The sequence below is a fragment of the Palaemon carinicauda genome, chromosome 8 (genome assembly GCF_036898095.1).
Source record: "Palaemon carinicauda isolate YSFRI2023 chromosome 8, ASM3689809v2, whole genome shotgun sequence".
Lineage (NCBI taxonomy): Eukaryota > Metazoa > Arthropoda > Malacostraca > Decapoda > Palaemonidae > Palaemon > Palaemon carinicauda.
Window position 1 is genome coordinate 53,810,126 of NC_090732.1, and position 25,066 is coordinate 53,835,191.

Sequence of the window (25,066 nt, forward strand, 5' to 3'; positions counted from 1 at the left end):
ATCCTTCTAGCAGCGCCATCTTGATAGATTGATTTGGGAATTTTCTACTTGTTTTCAAGTGTTTGGATGCTTCTGCTTCTTCCTCATTGATTAAGTATAGTACCATTTCCTATTGTGGTGGAGAATTTCGTGTCTCCCCCATTTGTCTTTTTCCTCTATGCGTTTGTTAATTGACCGCGTCTGCTACATGGCTGAAGTGTGAGCAGTGAGAAGAGATTCGACTACCGTATTGTTTGGTCAAACCTCTCATCACTTCACTGTCATAAAGCATTCTGAAAGTAAACCAAGCCTCGAAGAGAGCACCGGCCGCAATAAGGGGACTGTCCTGTTTTGAATAAGATGTCATCGTCTTAATTAGTGGAGTCAGCATATTTTGAGAGACCGTGCCTGAGGGATATCCATGTTTATGAAATATGTCATCATGGGTGAACACGTTCTGTCCTTTTGTTACGACTTAACACGTGGTCCAGATTGTATCTGAAATTTCTTCTAGAAGCTTCCATGGCATGATCGAAGTGGGCAGTTTTGAGAAAGCCAATAGAGACACAGAATTGTTAAAAAAATGCCTTCTATGGAAATGACCACTGCCCACTGTAATTAACTCTGCCCATATATGGGTATATAAACTTCAATAAGAGGTTGTTCAAGAGAGATAGGACAGGACCTAGGACATAAGACAAGAGAGGAACTATGTCCAAAGCAGATGAAAGCCCAAGTCCTGACGAAGACCAGAAGCCTGACAGAGTTTGTTTCCAACCTTCCCTTTAGACGACAAATGTCTATCTCCAAAATCCTGTTTTGGTTGAGAAGAAGGAACAAATTGAAGCAGCCAGCCCTCCCTGCTTGTGATGAGAAGTAGTCCACACTGCCTGCAGCCTGCTTAGATCAACACTATAATCGAATTCTTGGAAAAGACTTCTGACGTCCGATCTTGATGCCAACCTTTCTGTGATGTCTTCGAATCCAGTCATAGGACCAGTTTCATCTGAACTTCCCCATCCATCTGCAACGTTCTCAAGCCTGAAGTCTCCGCACCAGTATCGTCTCAGCAGGTGCAGAAAACTATTCCTTAAGAATTTCTACCTTACTAACTGTTCCCCTTTTCTATTGATGTTTTGACTGATTTGATTTGTCAGTTAAAGTAAACGAATTAGTAACATTATTTTCTTTATATAAGTTTGTGAATAGACATGCTATATTTTTTCGTGAGTTTCTTTTTATATTCATTACCCATATTTCAATGGTTGTTGTTGGAAACATTTATTTTAATTATTAAAAGAACCTGTAATGATTTTAAGGTCATAACAATTGCAAAAGTATGTTGAATATATTCTTTTACAACTGTGGTACTATTATAGGTTAGACTTTTGCCCTTTTTTGCATGCTTGTCTTTCATCAGCCTTTACTTAGGCTAACCCCTGACACTTAGCCCTTGACCAAGACAGGCTAATATTTACAAATCCCCTTTCACCTTCTACCAAATAATTGCAAGGTTCTCGTTTGGCCACCACCACTCCCTTGCTATTGATATGTCATAGTGGGGAGCTGCAGCCTTAAAGGTACCCTCTGGGAGCAGTGGATGGTGGTTTACAGTCGTCTTTGGGTGACAGTATTTCACTTATCTACTTAGCCTTAGTGTCTGGCTAGGCGGCACTGGTTGTGGGGACTTGTTCCCTGTGTCTTCACTCTGTGGATCCTTTAGAACGAAATCAACCTTGTTCTAATATTGACAAGTACACGTTCCTTTCAAGCCACCTTACCCATTTGATAGGCTTCCTTTTTAGTTTTTGGTATGCTGGCAGCCACTTGTGAGGATTCACTCTCTGTGCCTATTTACTGTAGATCCATTGGAACACCATTTGGTGGCTCTAATACTACAGTTAGGTCTTCCTGTCCTATCGCTTTACTATTTTCTAAGTCTTCCTTCCTTCCCCTTCCCTCCCCCTTGCCTTACTAGTCTTGACCTGCTTGCTGTGGAACCTAGTTCCCTCCCAGTCCAGGTTTCCCTGACATCTGAGGATTCCTCAGTTGCTATATAGATGAACAGGATAGCTTGTGAGTCATCTAGTCTGGTTCTGGTGGGCGAGTGATTGATTCTACCCTGGAATAATTCTCTCACCTGCCTTAGAGACCACCCTTGGGTGGTCTAGCTGTCCCTTTCCCATTCCTAGTTGGGCCACAAATTTTTTCACTGTTCGTGGAACTACAATTCTTTTACCTAGTCTGCATTACCTAGCATATGAGTATTCCTCAATCGCTATATAAGCTAGACAAGCCGGCACAGCGGGTTTCTTGTGGCTTAACCTTGTCTTGGTAACGGAACTAGAACCCATCGGGGGTTCTCCTTTGCTGCCTTAGCAGTTGCCTAGTCTCTGACTTCAGATGCTCATCCCGGGCTATGTATCTCTTGCTGTGGGGTCTTCACCCTTTTACCTGGATGGAAGCTCCCTGGCTGAAGTACTTACCATTTGGCCATACTTCCAGTCCTGTTGGCTTGAGTTCTTCTAGCCTTGGATGCAAGTACGTTAGGGGTACCATTCTCTCTTTTCATTAGAAGAGCGCCTCCTTCTTTGCTGCCTTAGCTGCAGCCTTAGGCTAGTCACCTCAGTCTATTCCCTTCCTATATGAAGAACATCTACTAAAGTTGGATACCTTGTAGTTGTCAGGATTTCCCTTTAATTTACAAATTTATGGTATCCTGGTCGTGTTATACGGCTCTCATTATTTTAAAGGGCTAGTCCCCTTTCTCATGATTTAATGTTAACAACTAGGTTTTTAGCAGGATTATTTATTTACTGCCTTCTATTTGTCTGTACCTTTCCTCTTACTCGTGGTCTGTTTCCATATAGGACCGTCCACTTTTTTGCCAACTTGTAAATGTCACTGTCACATTGTATCGACATTCCTATGGGTGATGGAAGGTCAGTCCATACTAGGTATAGATGCCGGCTTGCGCAGGATGGTAGGTGAATTTACCACCTTAGGTTGTCTAATAGACCAACTTTGGGGGAAATGGTGTTTTGTTGATGTGAACCTTTCTCCCTATTCTACCAAACTGTAGGAATTCTTATGGAATTCTGAGCGGTTTGGCATGAACTTCCGTTGTAGCTAGAGTGGGTAGAAATTTTCAAATTACATATAACTTTTGAAAATTTTCTTGTTAAAAATTTTTCCTGAATAACATAGCATATGCGATGTTTTTTATTATGTAAAATTTGTACCCACTGAACATTTTCTATCTTTACAGGTTGCTGAAGACATGGAGTGTGCTATGATAACCTTCACCAGGTGGGTCAAGTTGCCTTGTGGCCAAAAGACTTGCCGGAAACATGCTGATTGGCATATTTCGAAAGGTTCCTTTGCCATTTGGGAATGTACTAACGGGAGGAGCGTGTGGAAGGAACTGATTTACACGGGTTTCCAAGTTACCAACGTCTCCCAGGACAATTGATGAGAGGCTTCCAGAAGAGCTCTCAATAAGGTGCCCCTTACCTTCCTTTAATGGAACTTAAGGATATGACTGCTGTTTTCGGTCACCAGATAATGACAGTCCAACTCCCGCCGGTACAACTAGATCAGAAAGATCATGAAGTTCGGGACACTATTCAGGTGATGAGCTTGTATGCCGACAACATGTCGACGACCTCTTCCGTGACGTCAGAGAGAGAGAGAGAGAGAGAGAGAGAGAGAGAGAGAGAGAGAGAGAGAGAGAGAGAGAGAGAGAGAGAGAGAGAGAGAGAGATCCTGCTGACTACGGAAGCCTCTGATAAGTCCCTAAATGTCCCTCAGGTCAGTAGGGCTCCTAGTACATCTTTGGCTCAATCCCCCATCCCTGTATCTGCCAATCCTGCCTCTACTTCTACTCCTGCTCCTACTCAGAATTATCTTTGTTCCCTGGACACTTGGAGTTTATGGCATCCATAAAGGCATTCATGGAAAATATCCATGCCGAACATAAAAGAGCTCAAGCGTCCTTAGAGGCGTATATAGAGGCTTTTCAGCAGGCACCTGAGTCCAAGGCTCCACCAGCGTTGAGTGTTCCAGATTGCTCAGTGAAGAATCCTTAGCATTAAGCAGAGCATATGGCTTTGAGTGAGGAGTACCTTCACACTGGAGAAGAAATGGGATCTACCTTGTCAGGTTTTATTGTTATCCCTAATGCTATGTAAGGCTGAACTCTGAAGCGTCCATGAGGGATGATACAATCCCCAAGGAAACTATCATCCTGGATCACAGTAAGGCTCAAACCTTATTGGAAAAGGAGCTAAAGATGGCAAATCTTCTGCCTTTGGCAGGAAGCAGGCCACCTTTATAGCTATTAAGGAAACTGTCTTTCCCTTTGCCTCAAAAAGTTTAGGGGCTGTGAAGAAGGCATTAATTAAATGTAGACCACTGCCAGTGCTAGTAGAGTGCAAACCGGTCTCACTGGCCCTTCCTTATAACTTGGACAGTTGGGAAGATGTCCAACAGGCCTTTAAGGTTGGGAAACTGGATAGGAACATCGGAGGCATGCAATTCAATGAAAGGTTGCCTAGAATTCCGTAATTCTTGTTGAAAGCAGAATTGGAAGCCAAAGAAAGGCTGTCTGCTTCTTCGTCTCACCAGTCCTATTTCGAAATGCTGATTGGGAACTACTCCAAATCAGACCTCTTCCCAGTCCATTGCAAAGACTCATCAGGCTACCTTCCACAAGGATTTGGATGCTTTCTTTTTAGCTAGAAGAGCCTGCAGAAAGCACGTCCTAGAAGGAGCAACTATCAGGCATGAGCCTAAAAAGTTGATTGACTCAAACATCTGGGGTAAAGACTTCTTTCTTCAGAAGGTGGTCAAGGAGGTAATGGACAAGGCAGCTCCGGAGAATAAGAGCCCTATGCAGAAGTGGGGTATGTCCTCTAAGGGGAAATCCACTCCCAGAAAAGGACCTCAACCTAAAGGCAAGAAGCCTAAGAGACCCTTTCTTGCCGCGACAGCCTCTGTTGCCACAATCTCCCCAGACTGTGTAAACAGTTCCCAAGCAGTATGTGACAGAGTCTCCAGCCATCAATCCAGTCTATATAAGAGCCACTACGACATTTCACCCGGTCAGAGCTCAAAGGAAAAAGGCTAGTGGCAGAGGAAGTTCTGGAAGGGGTGGTCATTCCAGGGGCAGAAGAAATAAGAGGCAAATCCTATAAAGAGGCAAGTCCTTCAAAGCAACAATGAGGAGCTTCCTGTAGGGGGAAGACTCTATATTTTCAGGGATCAATGGAAGTTCGATGCTTGGGCTCACAGCATGTCTCGAAAGGACTAGGCTGGAAATGGAGACAGAAACCACCCCAGTTCAAGAGGTTCTTCCAACCCACAACCCCATTCTTAAAAGATTATGCACAGGATCTTCACCAAAAGGGAGTTATCCATGGCAAAAAATCCATGAACTTTCAAGGACGGCTATTCTGTGCGACAAAGAAAGAATCGAGCACTCTTCAAACTATTCTGGACTTGTCCCCACTAAACAAATTCAACCTGAATGACAAGTTCTAGATGCTATCTTGCAAATACGTACCCCACTACCCCAGGGGCCCTACACTGTCTCCATAGATCTTAATTAACGATGTCTATTAGCATATTATGATAGGTTGGTGCTTCTCCCCCTACCTTGGTTTCAGACTGGCAAGAAAGGCCTACATATTCAGAGCTATGCTCTTCAAACTCGGTATAGCTGTAAATATTTACACAAAACTAGTCGAGACCAGTGTCCAACAACTCAGGAACAAAGGCCTTCAGGTGATTGTATTCCTAGAAGACTGGTTAGTCTGGGCTGCAACAAAGTCGGAATGCCTTCTAGCACCTCTGGAAGTCATGAAATTCCTACAGTCTCTGAGCTTTCAAATCAACCTTAAAAAGTCAAGGCTTTCTCCAGCTCAAGAATTCCAGTGAGTAAGACTTCACTGGAATCTAAAGTCATATATCCTATCTCAAGGCAAGAGAAAGGAAATAGCAAACTCTTTCCGGTGCCTACTTCGATCAAAAGTAATCACCAGACGTCAATAGGAAAGAGTCTTAGGATCGCTGCAGTTCGCAATTGTGACAGACCCAATTCTAAAAGCAAGACTTAAAGATGGCAACAGAGTTTGGAGAAGAAAGGCATCAAATGCTTGGAGAGATCTTCACAACAAAACCGGGGCTTTACTGCGCAAACAGCTCAAGCTATGGTCCACTGCCAAGAGCTTGTCAACTCACGTCCCTCTGCCGTATCCTCCTCCTTCCGTGAGAATCCACACATACGCCTCAGAACAGGTTTGGGGGGACAATACCCTTCCAGGAAGATACAGGGTCAGTGGTCATCCCCATTTCAGAAATTCTACATGAACATTCTGTAAGCTAATGCAGTGTTTCTAACTCTGAAGAGACTGGACCCCCCCAAAAAAAATTACACAACAAATTAGTTCTCGACAGCAAGACGATAGTCCACTGCATAAACAGACAGGGTTCGAGATCTCCACAGATCAATCACGTAATACTGGTCATTCTCACTTTGTCAAAGCAGCGAAATTGGCATTTCTCAGCGGTTCACTTAGAAGGGTTTCACGATGTGACGGCGGATGCCCTGTCAAGATTCAAGCCTCTGGAAACAGAATGGTCTTTGAATGCAAAATCATTCTGTTTCATTCTGGAGCAAGTCCCAGAACTGCAAGTAGATCTCTTTGAAACGAGCCTCAACAAGAAACTTCCCCGGTATGTAGCACAAAATTTAGACCCAGAAGCAGTGGGGATAGATGCGATGACACTGGATTGGAACCAGTGGACTCATATTTACCTTTTTCCACTGTTCGATATCCTTCTGAAGGTCCTGGACAAACTACGGACCTTCAAAGGGACAGCAGCATTAGTGGCCCCAAATTGGCCAAAAAGCAATTGGTACCCTCTTGATCTGGAACTGAAACCTCGCCAGATTCCTCTGCCAACACCAACAGTGTCCCAGATGTTGAAAAGGAGACTGCCTTTGCTTTCTCTTGAATATCGTAAAACCTTCAACTGAACGAAAATTTGGAGTTTCGAAGGAAAGGATTGATTTTATCAAGTCTCTACAACAAAAAGACAATACTTGTCTTCTTGGAAGAAGTGGGTGGAGTTTGTTAAGAAGCATAAGCCATCTTTTATTACAGTAGACTTCTGTTTATCATTCTTTATTTCACTACATGAACAAGGTTTGGCCTCTACAACTACTTCATGTAAATCGGCCCTAACAAGACCTATCGCTTATGCTTTTGATATAGAACTCAACAGCGAACTTTTAAGTAAGATCCCTAAGGCTTGTGCTAAACTGAAACCAAAATGATCCTCCTAAATCTATCTCATGGTCTTTGGACAAAATCTTGCACTTAACCTCCTCAATAGATGACTACTCTGCTTCTTTGAGGGATCTTACACAAAAAGCGATCTTTTTACTAGCTATGGCTTCTGGTGATAGAGTCAGTGAGATTGTCGCACTATCAAGGAATGATGGCCACATCGAATTCTTGGAATTGGGAGAAGTTAATTTATATCCAGATCCTGCATTCTTGGCTAAAAATGAAATTCTCAAGAAACGTTGGGGGCCTTGGAAGATTGTTCCCCTAAACCTAAAGGAAGATCCTTCTTTACGCTCTATGGAATACCTTAAAGCTTACCTGTCAAAGAATGAAGTCTTTAAAGGCAAACACTTTTTTAAAGGGGAGAAAACAGGATCTAATATTTCTCTGAAAAAGCTAAGGTCCAAACTCACCTATTTTATCAGAAGGGATGACCCAGATATTATGCCATCGGGTCAGGATCCTAGGAAAGTAGCCTTTTCCTTAATCTTTTTCCAATTTATGTCCTTGGAAGGCTTACAAACTTACACGGGATAGAAATCTACAAGAGTGTTTTCCAAACATTACTTGCAACAATTGGAAGAGATTAAACACTTTGTTGAGGCAGCTGGTAGTGTGATCAAACCAGCTTCTTAATGTTGTACATGAACTCTTATGGACTGTATAATATGGGATTTTTACAGTGTCCATAGTGCAGGTTGAATATTCTTGTAATTTAAAGTGTGTTTATATTAAAGAGTCAAACGGTGATATTTCTTCTCTATCATATGGAATGATGTTATTATTTTATACTATAAGGTGCTGCTGCAGTAAACATCTTTTGTTTTAAGTACAACAAAAGGTAAATATTGTTGCACCAATTTTGTTACATTTACATGCATGTGGCAATAATAAAAGATTGTACTTCTTTTGGTGTTTACTTTATATGGACCTACTGTTCTTAAATAAAAGGTAGTATACCTATATTTTTAAACCCTCGTTTTTTTTACTAACTATTGCTTGGTCAATACGTGTTCATGCAAAGATAATTTCTCACAGTGAGTGGGGCTGAGATGATTACTATTAGGTTTTGATACTGTTTACAAAAACTCTCATAGTCCACTCATAGAGTTGAACTGTTGTTCCAAATAGCTATATTTGGAAGTGTAAACAAACTATCATAAGTCACTATTCATACAACCATTTTCCATCGTCTATAATTAGTGAGGTTGATTAAAGAGCACGTATGTGGTTAAAACTCTGAATTGTCACAACTGAGACTTTTAATTCTCTGGTACTCTTCTATCAGGACGACATGGCTCGAGCCCATGAAAGGGATTTTGACATTGGAAAAATCTATTTTTGGGTGATATAGCCATGTCATCCTGATGGACTAGCCCGTTACTTTTCATCCACTCCCAATTCTCAGTGTGATGCCTTGCGCCATGCGATGGCTGCTCTTGGAATGGTAAACCAGGAAACGTGTTTGTATTAGCACATTCAGATCGGAAGTTGTAATGGCTTTCTCGCCCGTGTATCTAATCCTATCCCTTATCCTTCGAGACAAGGTTAACTCTATTCGGGGAAGGATAGCTGTGCTTATTTTAAACACGTCTATGTTACATACATGATATCTCTCAGGATATTCGTTCCAGGGTTAGAACCCTGTGATACCTCTACAGGTAAAATTCTCAGGCATATTACTCTTTAGAAATATCCCAAGTAGAAGCTGCCTAGAGGAACTTCCATCAGGACGACATGGCTCAAGCCCAAAAATAGATTTTTCCTATGTCAATATCCCTTAATACCTACACAGGTAACTTGGCTTGTAAGCGAGCATTGACATGCTATATCGTTATTAACTTTTCCCTCTGTAATTTTCCTTGAACTAAAAATGATTTTCCTTGGCCGTTAATGAGTAATGAACGGCTGCTGTTTTTTTTCATAAGAGCTTTACCGCTAACTTTGAACATAATCTCTGAGAGGAACAGTGAGATATTGCACTCTTCACAACAGTTATTTAAAACACCATGCTTTCCTTGTGCAGAAATGCTAACCAAACGAGTAGGTATCAAATTAAAGTGCAATAAAATTTGTCACAATCTGGAAGGGAAGATCTTCGTCTTGACAAAAGTTCACAGAAGAAAACTGAAGAATGGGTAACTCCTAGTGTGCTACTTACCACGAGCTGCTAATGTCTCATTACTTTATTAGGGGCTTGTAACTTTTGAAAGGAAAGAAAATGGGATTTTTCTTATATAAATTTTGAGGGCAAAGTTCGATACAACGAGCTTCTGGAAAAGTAATATGAACATCAGGTGAACATATAAATAAAAAATCTTATTAATAAAATTCTGTTTTATCGTGTTCAATATGAACGCAGGAAACATGTAAGTTCCTTTACAAATAAAAAATCTGACCTATGACGAAAATTATCTTACGTCGGGTCTCTTGGCATCAATTAATAATGGATAGTGGGATTTTACTATACAATTATTCCTAACCCATACAAGATTTATAATTAACTAATCAGGTGTTAATAATTTCTTAACAATGATTTGCAACAAGCAAATAGGTATTTAAATGAAAAAATGCTTATATATATGTAAGAAATAACACAATATAATATCTGTGGCTAAGAATATCTACCCCTTGTAAAAACAGATTTCTTAAAACAAACCTATTTCTTAAACCCAATTTCAATATATGTTTGGGTATGTGAAGGCCAGATTTGCTGCTCCTTGTAGGCTGGCTCAAGTTTAAATGGTTTCTTTAAGTCCCCAATGGCTAACTGTTTCAGTCATTGTATAATCTAAATTGTTGTAAGGGGTCATTGGGGTTGGGATAGGGGCGTCCAAGTAAAAAAAAAAAAGGTTTGTATAAAATAAATATTCTTTTTAAGTTGAATTACAAATGCATCAATTTCAGTATAGAGATATATGCGGCTGATGTATAAAAGAAATATATCCAGAGTTACATTTATTTTACAAATTTTAACATAGTGTGGAAGGGATTAAGTTGACGACACATAACAATGAAGACGAGAGAACTGACGGCACCTGTGAAAGCCTCTAAGAAAACAAAACATAAAATGATAAAACTCAAATTTGTAAAAGAGGACCAGGAATTGGACTGTAGATCCTGTTAGTAAAATAATGTTAACGTTGTTTGAACAATGAATACATACCCATTCTGTAATGAACAAATTAAGGAAATAATGAGGATGACTCCTTAACCCAAAACATCCATAAAAGTAAATGAAGATTCACCAGCCGCAACCACAAGGCATAGGGAATAGGATTCCAAATATGGTACTTATGGGTAACACCGCTTAAATAAAATATGTATATGACAAAGGCAGTCTAGTACCTCCAAATACTGTCTATTAAAAAATTTAATACTAAAGTTTTTTTCCATAGACATACGAAGTTCCAAGATTTCATGTGCTATATTTAAGCTTAAGTTGACCAGCTACTACCCCTGAAACATTGCTATAAGATCTCTTGAAAATACCTATTCTAAACGCAAGGATATAATATTTCTCATTACCAGTTTCTAAACATGAACTTTAAATAAATGCATCCATAGTGGGCCTTCCTTAAAATCCATAGATTCATGAAGATACAACTGAATGACCCTCAATCCAAAGAGAAGGAAGACCCAGTATTTATAATGCATAGCTTAAAAAGAAAACAGTGGAATGCCAAAAGGCGCTTTGGAACATTCCTGCTTATTACGAGTAAGTGTCTTTGCAATAAAAGCTCAGTTCTAAAAGTAACCTAGAAAGCGTATCACTAAAACAACCTAAGCTTAGGAGAATTGATTCAGGGCTCCATACAGAGGTTTTCTGAGGTAGATTACAAATGTAAACTTATCCAATATGATATCAAATGTCTTATTCGAGTGGTAACAAAGCTTGCAGCCCTAAAAAACTGCTTATAGTTCCAAATAGATGTCCCACCCCTTGCCTGAAGGGACACGTTCCAAATGTTTGAAAATCTAACAGCAGTATTACCACTCATCCTTACTATGGTGAGAGAAAAACAAATGACTTCTACTTGGCTCCTGAAGCCTTGCAACCATTGAAAAGTTTTCTAGATTTCTGAAATGGATACTGAGACTCCTAAGTTAGTGATGTTGGTGACGAATATCCGTGTAACTGTAGGTGGAAGGAGTAGATTTGGAAATGATTGCAAGGGGATAGCTTTATAAAAGAAGACTCATGACAATGCTGAAAGTTGGCAAAAGGAAATGCACACTGACGAGAACTCTAAATCAATGTGAAGAACTTCTAGATCCTCCCTTTTGCTGGAAAAAAAACAGGGCAATGACAAAATCAATGTCTATTCTAAAGTAGCAGATCCTTATAGTTGGTTCTATATTAGAATTCTCCCAGATGAATATAAAGACTGAGATCACCGACAAAGCTCAATAAGCCAGTAATCCGGCGAGTGGGTGTGATCGTTAAAGAAACACATAGGCCTAGCCCAATAAACCTACTTGGGACATCTATTGAAAAAGAGCAGCAACATTTTTTCCTATAAATATTTTGTATCAGTTTATTGTTGTAACCGAGTGTCAAATTTGGTAGCTTTTGTCTTCGTCCATAATTTTCTTCTTTTGTTTCTTAAACACATCGGTTTTTCCTTCTATCTCTATTCCTAAGTATTTTATGCTTACTGTTACGTTTATGACCGGTACCTCTTCCGGGTTTTCTTTCATATTATATAAAGTATATGATTCTTCTTTTTGCTTATTTTGAATCCACATTCCTTAAATACAATTATTAATATTCTTATGTTCCTACATCTATAATTTTCATTATAATTAGACATTCGTCTGCAAAGAATAGTGCCCAAATCTTTATCATTTTTGTTTTCAAACCTTTTAATTTTCTCTCCGATTAATTCATTATTTTGTATGTGATTAATTTAAAGAGATTAGTTTCAAACCAATCGTGTGAAGACATGCTCTTTGACATGCGGGAATCTGCCGAACAGTTTCATACCACTCGAGCGAAGACTATGCTCTTTGACATGCTGGAATCTGCCAAACGGTTTCAAACCCATCGTGTGACAGCATGCTCTTTGACATGCTGGAATCTGCCGAACGGTTTCATACCACTCGTGTGAAGACATGCTCTTTGACATGTGGGAATCTGCCGAACGGTTTCAAACCACTTGTATAAAGACATACTCCTTGACATATGGGAATCCGCCGAACGGTTTCAAAACACTTGTGTGAAGACATGCGGGAATCTGCCGAACAGTTTCAAACCACTCGTGTGAAGACATGCGGGAATCTGCTAAACGGTTTAAAACCACTAATGTGACGACATGCCCTTTGATATGTGGGAATCTGCCAAACCGTTTCAAACCACTCGTGTGATAACATGCTCTTTGACATGCTGGAATCTGCCAAACGGTTTCAATGTGACAACATGCTCTTTGACATGCTGTAATCTGCCGAACGGTTTCATACCACTCGTGTGAAGACATGCTTTTTGACATGCGGGAATCTGCCGAACGGTTTAAAACCACTCATGTGACAACATGCTCTTTGACATGCAGGAATCTGCTAAACAGTTTCAAACCACTCATGTGACGATATGCTCTTTGACATGCGGGAATCTGCCGGACGGTTTCAAACCACTTGTGTGAAGATATGCTATTTAAAATGCTGGAATCTGCCGAACGGTTTCAACCCTCTCATGTGACGGCATGCTCTTTGACATGTGGGAATCTGCCGAACGGTTTAAAACCACATATGTGAAGACATGCTCTTTGACATGCGGGAATCTGCCGAACGGTTTCAAACCACTCGTGTGAAGACATGCCCCTTGACATGTGGGAATCTACCAAACGGTTTCAAACCAATCGTGTGACAACATGCTCTTTGACATGCTGGAATCTGCCGAATGGTTTCATACCACTCGTGTGAAGACATGTACTTTGACATGCGGGAATCTGCCGAACGGTTTCAAACCACTTGTGTGAAGACATGCTCTTTGACATGCGGGAATTTGCTAAACGGTTTCAAAACACTCGTGTGAAGACATGCTGGAATCTGCAGAACAGTTTCAGACCACTTGTGTGAAGACATGCTCTTTGACATGCGGGAATCTGCCGAACAGTTTAAAACCACTCGTGACGACATGCTCTTTGACATGCGGGAATCTGCCGAACGTTTTCAAACCACTCGTGTGACGACATTCTCTTTGACATGCGGCAGTCTGCCGAACGGTTTCAAACCACTCGTGTGTCGACATGCTCTTTGACATGCAGGAATCTGCCAAACGGTTTCAAACCACTTGTGTGAAGACATGCTCTTTGGCATGCGGGAATCTGCCAAACGGTTTCAAATCACTCGTGTGATGACATGCTCTTTGACATGCGGGAATCTGCCGAACGTTTTCAAACCACTCGTGTGAAGACATGCTCTTTGACATGCGGGAATCTGCCGAATGGTTTCAAAACACTCGTTTGAAGACATGCCCTTTGACATGTGGGAATCTGGCGTACGGTTTCAAACCACTCGTGTGAAGATATGCTATTTAACATGTGGGAATCTGTCGAACGGTTTCAAACCGGTCATGTGAAGACATGCTCTTTGACATGCGGGAATCTGCCGAATGGTTTCAAACCACTCGTGTGAAAACATCCTCTTTGACAGGCGGGAATCTGCTGCAAGGTTTCAAACCACTCGTGTGACAACATGCTCTCTGACAGGCGGGAATCTGCCGCACGGTTTCAAAACGCTTGTGTGACGACATGCTCTTTGACATGCGGGAATCTGCTGCAAGGTTTCAAACCACTCGTGTGTAGTGAGTCTACGCGAGCATTGAAATAATTTATTGGCATAACTAAATTATTTTCTTTTATTTTTCCTATTCAGTGTTATTGAGTTAATCGGCTTATATAGTTAATATAGTGTATTAGCGTGTGCACGTCTCTATAACATACAGTACTGTAATGTATTTTTATAGCCTTCATTGTAAAGTAGTTCCTAAGATAATTTTTAGTCAAAACTTAGCTTCTGTATCATTCATTTTGATTTTGGTAGTATAATTTTATTCCTTATTTGTTAGAAAATATATAAGAAGTTCCTGTATCTACTGTTGAATTTTCTAATATGGAATATCATCCTTCTGATGATGCTTCCTTTTCCACTCCTGGAACTAAGGTTTAAAGGCTACTCATTAATAGCAGAGGGAAGGGACAGTGTCATTACCCTATCAAACAGGAAAATGCCCTAGAGACTGACCATATATACATTTGATCAACACCCAAGCACCCTCTCCACCCAAGTTAGGACCAAGGAGGGCCAGGCAATGGGTGCTGATGACTCAGCAGATAGACCTATAGGCTCCCCCAAACAACACCCCGCCCCCCCGAGTCCTTAGCTCACAAGGATGGTGAAATTGCAACGAAGAAAGGAACTAATGTGCTTGAGTCGGACTTAAACCCCAGTTTGGTGATCTCTAGGCAAGTACATTACCATTTAGGCGACCATCAGCATTTGAGTGTTTTCCCTCCTTAGGTCACTTTATTCTTCTTGCTTACAGCTCTTCCGAAAAAGATTACCAACTGGAACTGAACACCCATTTACTTACAACTCTCCAGGTATAGAGAGAGCATCTCCATTATCTTTTGAAGGTTACCCTTGTTAGTTTATTCTATCTAACATGACGTCTACATATTCTTCTCATCATAGACAGACTCTCCTGTGAAATTATCCTATATTTAATATTTTTTATAGATGCTCTCAACTTTTACATATTTCCACGAGGACTTGCCCTATGTTCTGGAATAGATGATTCAGATCTCAGAGGCTTTCCTGACTCTGACTAAATTTCCTGTATTATAGAGACTCAATCGTGATCACCAGTCTTAAAAGTAGCTTTATCTATAGAACTAATCAATGCTTGAGTGTTTCAACACCCTTTTCCTCTCCTCCCCATTCCAGGGTGGGTAACCTCCAGCCATTTCCACTCCTGATGGAGATGAAACTCGATCATGATCGTGTACCAGCTGTATTTCCACAGAGTCCTTCTCCTTTGAAGCCATCTTTTCACTTGGTTTATTATTCTTTCACAAACAAGCTAGAGTTTAATGGTTTAATAATAATAATAATAATAATAATAATAATAATAATAATAATAATAATAATAATAATAATAATAATAATAATAATAATAATAATAATAATAATAATGATAGATGGTTGGTAATGGCTTAGTCTTTGGAAGTTGTTTGGTAACATCTGGCTAAGCTGATCACCTTCGCAATTTTTTTTGGCCTTGTCAGAAATGTGGAGAAGTTGGGCGTAGGACCATCTTCATGACCATTATACCTAGGATGGACATATAGAGACATATATGCCTTTTTGGTACATCACTGGCCTCCTCCACCCACCCACCCACCCACCCACCCACCCACCCACACACACACACACACACACACACACAAAAAAAAGGGATATGGAGATTGTAGCCATCTCTTCACCTTTTCCTAAATTATTCAACATTCTTGGGAAAGAGGTGGCAATGTTTTACAGTCAACACTTCTAGACTCCTTTCATGTTTTATCTCTCCAAAAGTGAGAGTGAATCTAGATTAGTATTAGAATACCAACAACCTGGGAATAGGACCTCGACTCGCCCTCTACAATTTGCTCATGTATTAAAAGAACCTTGAAATATCAAGGATCATCTTGTATATATATTTACTGTATAATATATATTTTCTCACAAATATAGCATTTGATTGTTTCAGGATGATTAATCATCATAATCTATTTTTATAATTCTATGACCATACCATATTAAAAAAAAAGTAAAAGAAGGCTAGGTTGAGGAGCCTTAGCCATATAACTTGCCATTCTTGCCAGGTTGTCCTTAATCAAAGATTTGTTTCAGACAAGTCCAATAATCTGGTAAATGCTCTTAGTAGACAAGGACAAACTCCCATCAGAATTGTCCTAAACTCCCTTTCTATAAACGAATCTGTTCTGAATTCCTCTTCTCCCCATAGGCTTCTCAATGCTCCTTCAGCATCTCAGCTGACTCCCTCCTAAATTATGGTTTACCTCATATGAGACACTTCCAGTTTTACCATTATCTTGCAGGCACATCATGCAACCCTAAAAATGTAACACTTGGCTACTTGGAACCATTGGCACATCAAATTTGGTTTTTAAAAAGTAATCATTATTTTGCCGCCATAAACATACAGGATTATTTTCTAAAATTAAGTGATGTACATCAATAATACACAATACATGAAATTATATACATTGAACAATTCACCAAAAGGTAGTAAAGTTATAGGTGATTCGGCCCTTTGCTATTCTTTTTGTCATAAACAGGGTCAGGGACTGGGTCAGTCATATGAAGAGAATAAGAAGAAGTTTTGGAAAGAAGTGAAGAGAGTAAGGAAGGCTGGCGCAAGAATTGAAGAGACAGTGAAAGATGGAAATGGAAGGTTGTTAAAAGGAGAGGAGGCAAGGAAAAGGTGGGCGGAATATTTTGAAAGTTTGCTGAATGTTGAGGATAATAGGGAGGCAGATGTAATTGCTGTTCCAGGTGTTGAGGTGCCAGTGATGGGAGATGAGAATGAGAGAGAGATTACAATAGAGGAAGTGAGGAGAGCACTAGATGAAACGAGAGTAGGAAAAGCATCTGGTATGGATGGTGTGAAAGCTGAGATGTTGAAGGAAGGGGGTGTGACTGTACTTGAATGGTTGGTGAGATTGTTTAATATGTGTTTTGTGTTGTCAATGGTACCAGTAGATTGGGTTTGTGCGTGTATTGTACCACTATATAAGGGTAAGGGAGATGTGCATGAGTGTTGTAATTCAAGAGGTATTAGTTTGTTGAGTGTAGTTGGAAAAGTGTATGGTAGAGTAATGATTAATAGGATTAAGGATAAAACAGAGAATGCAATCTTGGAAGTACAGGGTGGTTTTAGAAGAGGTAGGGGTTGTATGAATCAGATTTTTACAGTTAGGCAGATATGCGAGAAATATTTAGCAAAAGGTAAGGAGTTGTATGTTGCGTTTATGGATCTGGAGAAAGCATATGATAGAGTTGATAGGGAAGCAATGTGGAATGTGATGAGGTTATATGGAGTTGGTGGAAGGTTGTTGCAAGCAGTGAAAAGTTTCTACAAAGGTAGTAAAGCATGTGTTAGAATAGGAAATGAAGTGAGCGATTGGTTTCCGGTGAGAGTGGGGCTGAGACAGGGATGTGTGATGTCGCCGTGGTTGTTTAACTTGTATGTTGATGGAGTGGTGAGAGAGGTGAATGCTCGAGTGCTTGGACGAGGATTATAACTGGTAGGCGAGAATGATCAAGAATGGGAGGTAAATCAGTTGTTGTTTGCGGATGATACTGTACTGATAGCAGACACAGAAGAGAAGCTTGACCGACTAGTGACAGAATTTGGAAGGGTGTGTGAGAGAAGGAAGTTGAGAGTTAATGTGGGTAGAGTAAGGTTATGAGATGTACGAGAAGGGAAGGTGGTGCAAGGTTGAATGTCATGTTGAATGGAGAGTTACTTGAGGAGGTGGATCAGTTTAAGTACTTGGGGTCTGTTGTTGCAGCAAATGGTGGAGTGGAAGCAGATGTACGTCACAGAGTGAATGAAGGTTGCAAAGTGTTGGGGGCAGTTAAGGGAGTAGTAAAAAATAGAGGGTTGGGCATGAATGTAAAGAGAGTTCTATATGAGAAAGTGATTGTACCAACTGTGATGTATGGATCGGAGTTGTGGGGAATGAAAGTGATGGAGGGACAGAAATTGAATGTGTTTGAGATGAAGTGTCTAAGGAGTATGGCTGGTGTATCTCGAGTAGATAGGGTTAGGAACGAAGTGGTGAGGGTGAGAACGGGTGTAAGAAATGAGTTAGCGGCTAGAGTGGATATGAATGTGTTGAGGTGGTTTGGCCATGTTGAGAGAATGGAAAATGGCTGTCTGCTAAAGAAGGTGATAAATGCAAGAGTTGATGGGAGAAGTACAAGAGGAAGGCAAGGTTTGGGTGGATGGATGGTGTGAAGAAAGCTCTGGGTGATAGGAGGATAGATGTGAGAGAGGCAAGAGAGCGTGCTAGAAATAGGAATGAATGGCGAGCGATTGTGACGCAGTTTCGGTAGGCCCTGCTGCTTCCTCCGGTGCCTTAGATGACCGCGGAGGTAGCAGCAGTAGGGGATTCAGCATTATGAAGCTTCATCTGTGGTGGATAATGTGGGAGGTTGGGCTGTGGCACCCTAGCAGTACCAGCTGAACTCGGCTGAGTCCCTGGTTAGGCTGGAGGAACGTAGAGAGTAGAGGTCCCCTTTTTGTTTTGTTTCTCTGTTGATGTCGGCTACCCCCCAAAATTGGGGGAAGTGCCTTTGGTATATGTATGTATGTATAAACAGGGTATTTATTTTCCAAAGTAAGAAGAATTCCATTTATAGTTTTTGACAAGAAAGTGTGTACACCTTCTAATAACAAATAACGACAATGCTAGCAATAAATAGGAAAAGGTAACAATATCAATGAAAATGGAATTTACTTCATCATTAATTTGACCAGTGAGGGTACACAAAACTGGTTGTTTGGAAAAAATATGAAAGCATAGCTGCCATTGAACAAAAAATGCCACATGTATATAATAAATGTACTCAGCTGTTAAAATGGTATATAGGCATAAACCTCATATCCTCCTGCCATGTATTCAGTAATTTATATAAGTAAAACAATGACATTTCTTCTAATGTCTCTTGAATCACTACAATGAAATAAATTATTGACGCATCCTCAATCAAATAATAAAAAAAGACACCTGGATAAGTCCTCTTTTCCAGAAGCAGATCCAAAAATTGCTTACAATGCAAGGACTGGCTACCTAGTTTTAATATGTCTCTTCTATTCTCTCACTAAAGTAACAAAATTTTACCCATCACTGTAACAGGTTTTATGGGGATACCTTATCCTTGTACAGTATCAGGAAAAAATCCTAAAAAATATAATTAAAAACAGACTATAATCTGAAGACATTTTATGCATATACCTACTAAAATACAAGGGATTTAACTAACCTTGGTAAGTTCTAATACTGCTGGAACGAATAATGTTATCTGAAGGCGAGGTTTTACTGCCATCTCTTCCATGTGTGCTTTTTATATGGCGAGAACAGGCAGTAAGCTCATAAAAACCTTTAAAAAAAAGAAAAGTGAAAAATAATGTATAAAATAATTAAATATGAATTGAACCCATTTAAAAGTGACATAGTTCGTTAACAAATTCTATAAAAAGCAGATTGGAAAGACGAACCTTTCACATCCTGATAAAAATTACCATTATCTGCCATCAATTTGAAGAAAATATCAATAATGCATAATTTTATAATTACTAATGTATCAGAGACAGAAGAAAAAACTTTAAAATAAGTAGTATTTTAAAGTAGAATTTATAGTGCTTACTTTTTCCACAAACTTTACAAATATAAGGTTTGAAATTGAAGTGGCGATTTTTGTGTTCTTGGAGGGTCTGAGCACGAGCAAAAGATGAGCCGCATACATCACAATGGTGTGGTCGTTCACCGGTGTGAGTCCTTAAGTGTCTATCGAAGTCTCCTGCAACGAGGGAACAGTTTCCAAAGCGTAAGATCAGAATTTTGGTGATCATTTTTATACTTTTAGGTCCTATTGCTAATATTTCCAAAATGAGAGCTTCTTAACCTTAGAAGAAAATTAAATTTTCCCACTACAGTATATCGTCTCATTGAGATACTACTGCTAGAGAGTTATTGGGGTCCTTTGACTGGCCAGACAGTACTACATTGGAACCTTCTCTCTGGTTACCGTTAACTTTCACTTTGCCTACAAATACACCGAATAGTCTGGCCTATTCTTTACCGATTCTCCTCTGTCCTCATACACCTGACAACACTGAGATTACCAAACAATTCTTCTTCACCCGAGGGGTTAACTACTGTACTGTAAATGTTCAGTAGCCACTTTTTTCTTGGTGAGGGTAGACGAGACTCTTTAGCTATGGTAAGCAGCTCTTCTAAGAGAAGGACACTCCAAAATCAAACCATTGTTCTCGTCTTGGGTATTGCCATAGCCTCTGTACCATGGCTTTCCACTGTATTGGGTTAAAGTTCTCTTGCTTGAGGGTACACTCGAGCACACTATTCTATCGTATTTATCTTCCTCTTGTTCTGTTAAAGTTTTCATAGTTTATTTTACTTTTCCTAGTTTCTTTTCCTCACTGGGCTATTTTCCTTGTTGGAGCCCCTGGGCTTATAGCATTATGCTTTTCCAACTAGGGTTGTAGCCTAGCAAGTAATAATAATAATAATAATAATAATAATAATAATAATAATAATAATAATAATATGGGACCTAACCTTTTTGATCTCAAACTATTGAAGCCGACAAAGATTTCTTTGTAAAGACACTAAACCATATGAAGTTGGTAGGAGGGACATACAGTGTTACATACGGGTATCAAAATAATATATTTCATTATAAAGATTTAGTTAATTTTGATGAATGTTAACCTGTAGGTCACATTGCTGATTACAACACGGTCTAGGTGATGGGAAAGTGGTAATCACAAAACCCAAACTTAATCTTTAAAATCTCAAATATGATAAACCTGACTCGTAAGCAAAACCCACCACTTAATACTTTTGCCTTTTCATAGGGAATGAATAAAGTCCATTAATCAATCTTTCCTATCAAAAGCATGCCATTAGGAAACAAGGATATCCATCACGAATACCCACTACCTAACTACAGCTATTAAGAACTGAATAAAAAAAATCCATAAAACTAGTCAATATTAGAGCACTGGAATTTCAAACCTTACATACCCATTTTCACTCTATGCTGGAAATCTCCTTGCTGGTAGAAGACAAAAGCAAGTTCCCTGATCTGATTTGTTTCCTGAAAAATTTCCCCTTCTTAGGCTTTCTATCTATTAAAAAAAAAATCTTATTCACTTATTAAACATACACAGTCAATTGTTTATCCAACCACCACCGTATTCGGGGCTTTTCTCCTCCATATCACACTAGTTGACTCTAAGCACAGTAAACAAGTGTGTAAAAGGCCACCATTAATGATCATATAATTCTAAATTACACCATATTAAAGTCCAACGCCTTGATCTATCCGATCTATCATCACCAATGAACTGTAAGCAATAAAATTATACTATTAATCTGCTAAACCCAAGATGCCCTAGGCTGACTTATCAATTTTGGAAAGTATATATTCTAACAAAGGTGTGCTGGCATGTTAAGATCTTATGAGAGTCAATGGTGTCAATCATATTCGCCAGACGCATGTTATGATCATATAGCAATTCATTAGCAAAACAATACACACACACACACACATACACACACACACACACACACATATATATATATATATTTATATATATATATATATATATATATATATATATATATATATATATATATATATATATATAGTTGCTTAACAATACAATTGACCTCTACTGAAAAGAAACTAATATGAAATTTAGAGATTTTTCACGCCAAGAAAAATCCCTAATTATTTTTAAAACTTGATATTTGGGTAAAAGCAATAAGTAATTATCTTAATCAGCAAATACAGATTTACCATATTATACTGGAATGGAACCAGTTAGCTAGGGCACTAGCCACCCGTTGAGATACTACCGCTAGAGTTGTTGGATCCTTTGACTGGCCAAAAAGTAATACATTGGATCCCTCTCTCTAGTTACGGCTCATTTTTTTTTTTACCTTCACATACACCAAATAGTCTGGCCTATTCTTTACTTGTTCTCGTCTTTCTTCATACAATACACCTGACAACAATGAGATTACCAAACAATTTTTCTTCGCTCAAGGCACTAATTACAATACTGTAATTGTTCATTGGTAAGGGTAGAAGAGACTCTTTATCTATGTTAAGCAGGTCTTTTAGACGGACACTCGAAAATCAAACCATCGTTCTCTAGTTTTGGGTAGTGTCATAGCCTCTGTACCATGGTCTTCCACTCTCTTGGGTTAGAGTACACTCGGGCACACCATTCTGTCTTATACTTTTTCTTCCTCTTCTTTTTTTTTCTTTTTTTTTCTTTTTGAAATGGTGTGTTGGGTAGGCTTAATAGAAGGCCCATGGATGCTTGGTGGTTTATCAAGAGGTTGTCATTCCTTTATCTGTTTCTTTTTCTTTTCAAATCCACCCTTATACTGGATGGACCAGTTTTTCTTACTTTTTTTCTATATTCTATGGGTTTGGTCAATCACTTTATTTATATTTCTGTACATATTGTTTTTTATCATTCTTGTTAATTTAGTTTTTAAGAATGATGTACCTTTTTATTACCATAAATTCTTATGCTGACTGGAGACATTCAGCAAAATCAGGGACCAGTACATGTTAAATTTCGCTAATGTTGTCTACTGTATTGCAATATTCGTGGTCTACGTGCAATTATTCAAGACCTTATAGCTGCGTCCAGACAGTATGATAATTTTTTGTGCTCAGAAACTTTGGTTTCTAATATGAGGCGCTCGTCTGCGTTAACTATAACTGGTTTTAAGAAGCCACTAATTTTGAAATGGGATGCTTTTCCTAGGGCCACGGGAATTGCAGTGTATATTAGGACTAAATACACTGCTTTTCAAAAATCCTGCTATGAATGTGGATGTCATGAGATTCAGGTAATAAAAGTTTGTGGCAGGCATAACAACTTCTATTTGTGTTTGATCTACCGGAATCCAGACATGTATGATTCTATCTTCGAATGTCTTCTTACCATTATGGCTAAGATACAAGAAGATGATAGAACGGCCTCTTTTGTCTTTGATGGTGATTTCAATGATCACCATAGGGAGAGGTTAAATTATGTATCTCCTACCAATCGCCATGGCTTAAGAGCTTTAGACTTCACCTCTAAATCAGGCTGTGGACAAATCATAAGAAAAGCTACTCACAGGTCTGGTAATTGCTTGGATCTCATATACACCGACTCCCCTGGCGTTATAACAAGTAAGGTTGGTTCTCCAGTTGGGACATCTGATCATGCCTTGATTTCACTAGTAGTGAAGACTGAGCAGCCTGTCCATGATGTATTATACTCATATAAGATTTATATATCTCAAACAGATTAGAATGGGATTTTGAGTGATCTTTTGGGCTTGAATTGGTCACAATTCTGTAGGAGTGCTGATCCTGTTGTCCCTTTGAAAGATTATCTAGTCAAAGTAATTGATAGGTGTATCCCTTCTCGTGTGTTAAGGTACCGAGTGAAGGACAAACCCTGGTTCAATGATGCTTGTAGACGTGCTTATTTGGAGAAGCAGGAGGCCTATCATCTTTGGAAGGAGTAACAGATCAGATTTGACTTGAAATTACTATACTTAAGTTAGAGCCTTTGCTCAGAGAGTTTATGCTTCAACTGAAAAGAAATACAATTTAACCATAAAAGAAACCCTTTCAGTTACAACCCAGGAACATAAGTGATGGACTACCCTTAAATATACACTTTTTGGTGTACATGCAATAGTTCCTCCTTTGCCTGAACCAGATGGCTCTGTCACTCACTGCCCAAAGGAAAAGGCAACCCTTTCGGCTGATGTGTTTGATAGTAAACAGAATAATGAGAAAATTAATCTTCCGCATTCCTGTTTTCCCGAGGCTAAACTAACTGGTTTAGCTTTTTGATTTTGTGAAATTAAAGCTCTCGATGGATGGACCTTGATGCTTATGGATGTACTGTATAGACTCAAATGGTATTTTTCCTTTGTTTTTATAAAAACTGCATATTTCCTAGTTCCAAAGTTATTCGTTATTTTCCGCAAGTTAGCAAGAAGCGAAGCTTTTAGCACTTGTTGGAGAATAGATAATGTTGGTCCACTATGTAAATATGTTTGTGGTAGCTCAAGCCCAACTGATTGTTACCCAGTTTCCATAACTCCCATATTATCTAAAGATTTTGAAAGCCTTTTGGCAAAAAATCTAAAGAGGTTTGTTGAAGGTAATCATCTGTTCACTAGTTTGCAATATGGTTTTGCTCCTTTTACAATCTCCAATGCTGTATAAAAATCCCTTCATTGTATTCAGGAAATTCGTACAATTGGCCTTGATTTAGTGCTATCTTTGACCGTGTTAATCATGAGACCCCTGTTATTAAACACAAACAGTTGGGAGTGGGTGGATCGTTTCTTATCATTATTTTAGAATGTTTATGTAATATATTGCAAAGAGTAATTGATGGGCAATGTATAGAGTATGAGAATGTGATATCTGGTGTTCGTCAGGGTAGTGCTCTTGGCCCATTACTTTTCATATTATATGCACATGACATGTGGTTTGGCCTTGAAATCAAGCTTGTTGCATATGCAGATGATGCTAAACTCTTTGCATCAATTCCATTTGTTGAATGTAGATCTGGGGTTGCTGAATTCCTTAATAGAGATCTACCTGAAATTAGTATTTGGTGCAAATTATGGGGCATGAAGTTGAATCCCAACAAAACTCAAAGTATGATTATAAGTAGGGCAAGAACAGTGGCTCCTCAACATCGGGATCTCAGCATTAATAATGTTTCTTTGACTCTGTTTACTCTCTCAAAATTTCATGTGTGATTTTCGAAAGCAAATTTACTTTTCGAGAAACACATTAGGTCTGTGTCTTCTTCAATTGCACAAAAATTGGCTATTTGAGAATGTCTTTCAAGATTTTCTGTGATCAATCTATTCTAAAGA

The 25,066-nt window shown here is 39.2% G+C and overlaps 1 protein-coding gene across 2 annotated transcripts in view; it reads right to left on the bottom strand.

The window, feature by feature from the left end:
• LOC137645733 (zinc finger protein ZFP2-like) overlaps positions 1-25,066 on the bottom strand; it is a 480,606-nt gene that overhangs the window by 154,533 nt on the left and 301,007 nt on the right. For both annotated transcript variants that reach the window (XM_068378620.1, XM_068378621.1), the window contains exons 9-10: positions 19,773-19,925; positions 19,389-19,505 (exon numbers count right to left, since the gene is read on the bottom strand). In XM_068378620.1, the coding sequence (XP_068234721.1) occupies positions 19,389-19,505; positions 19,773-19,925 (270 nt within the window). The remainder of the gene's footprint in view (positions 1-19,388; positions 19,506-19,772; positions 19,926-25,066) is intronic.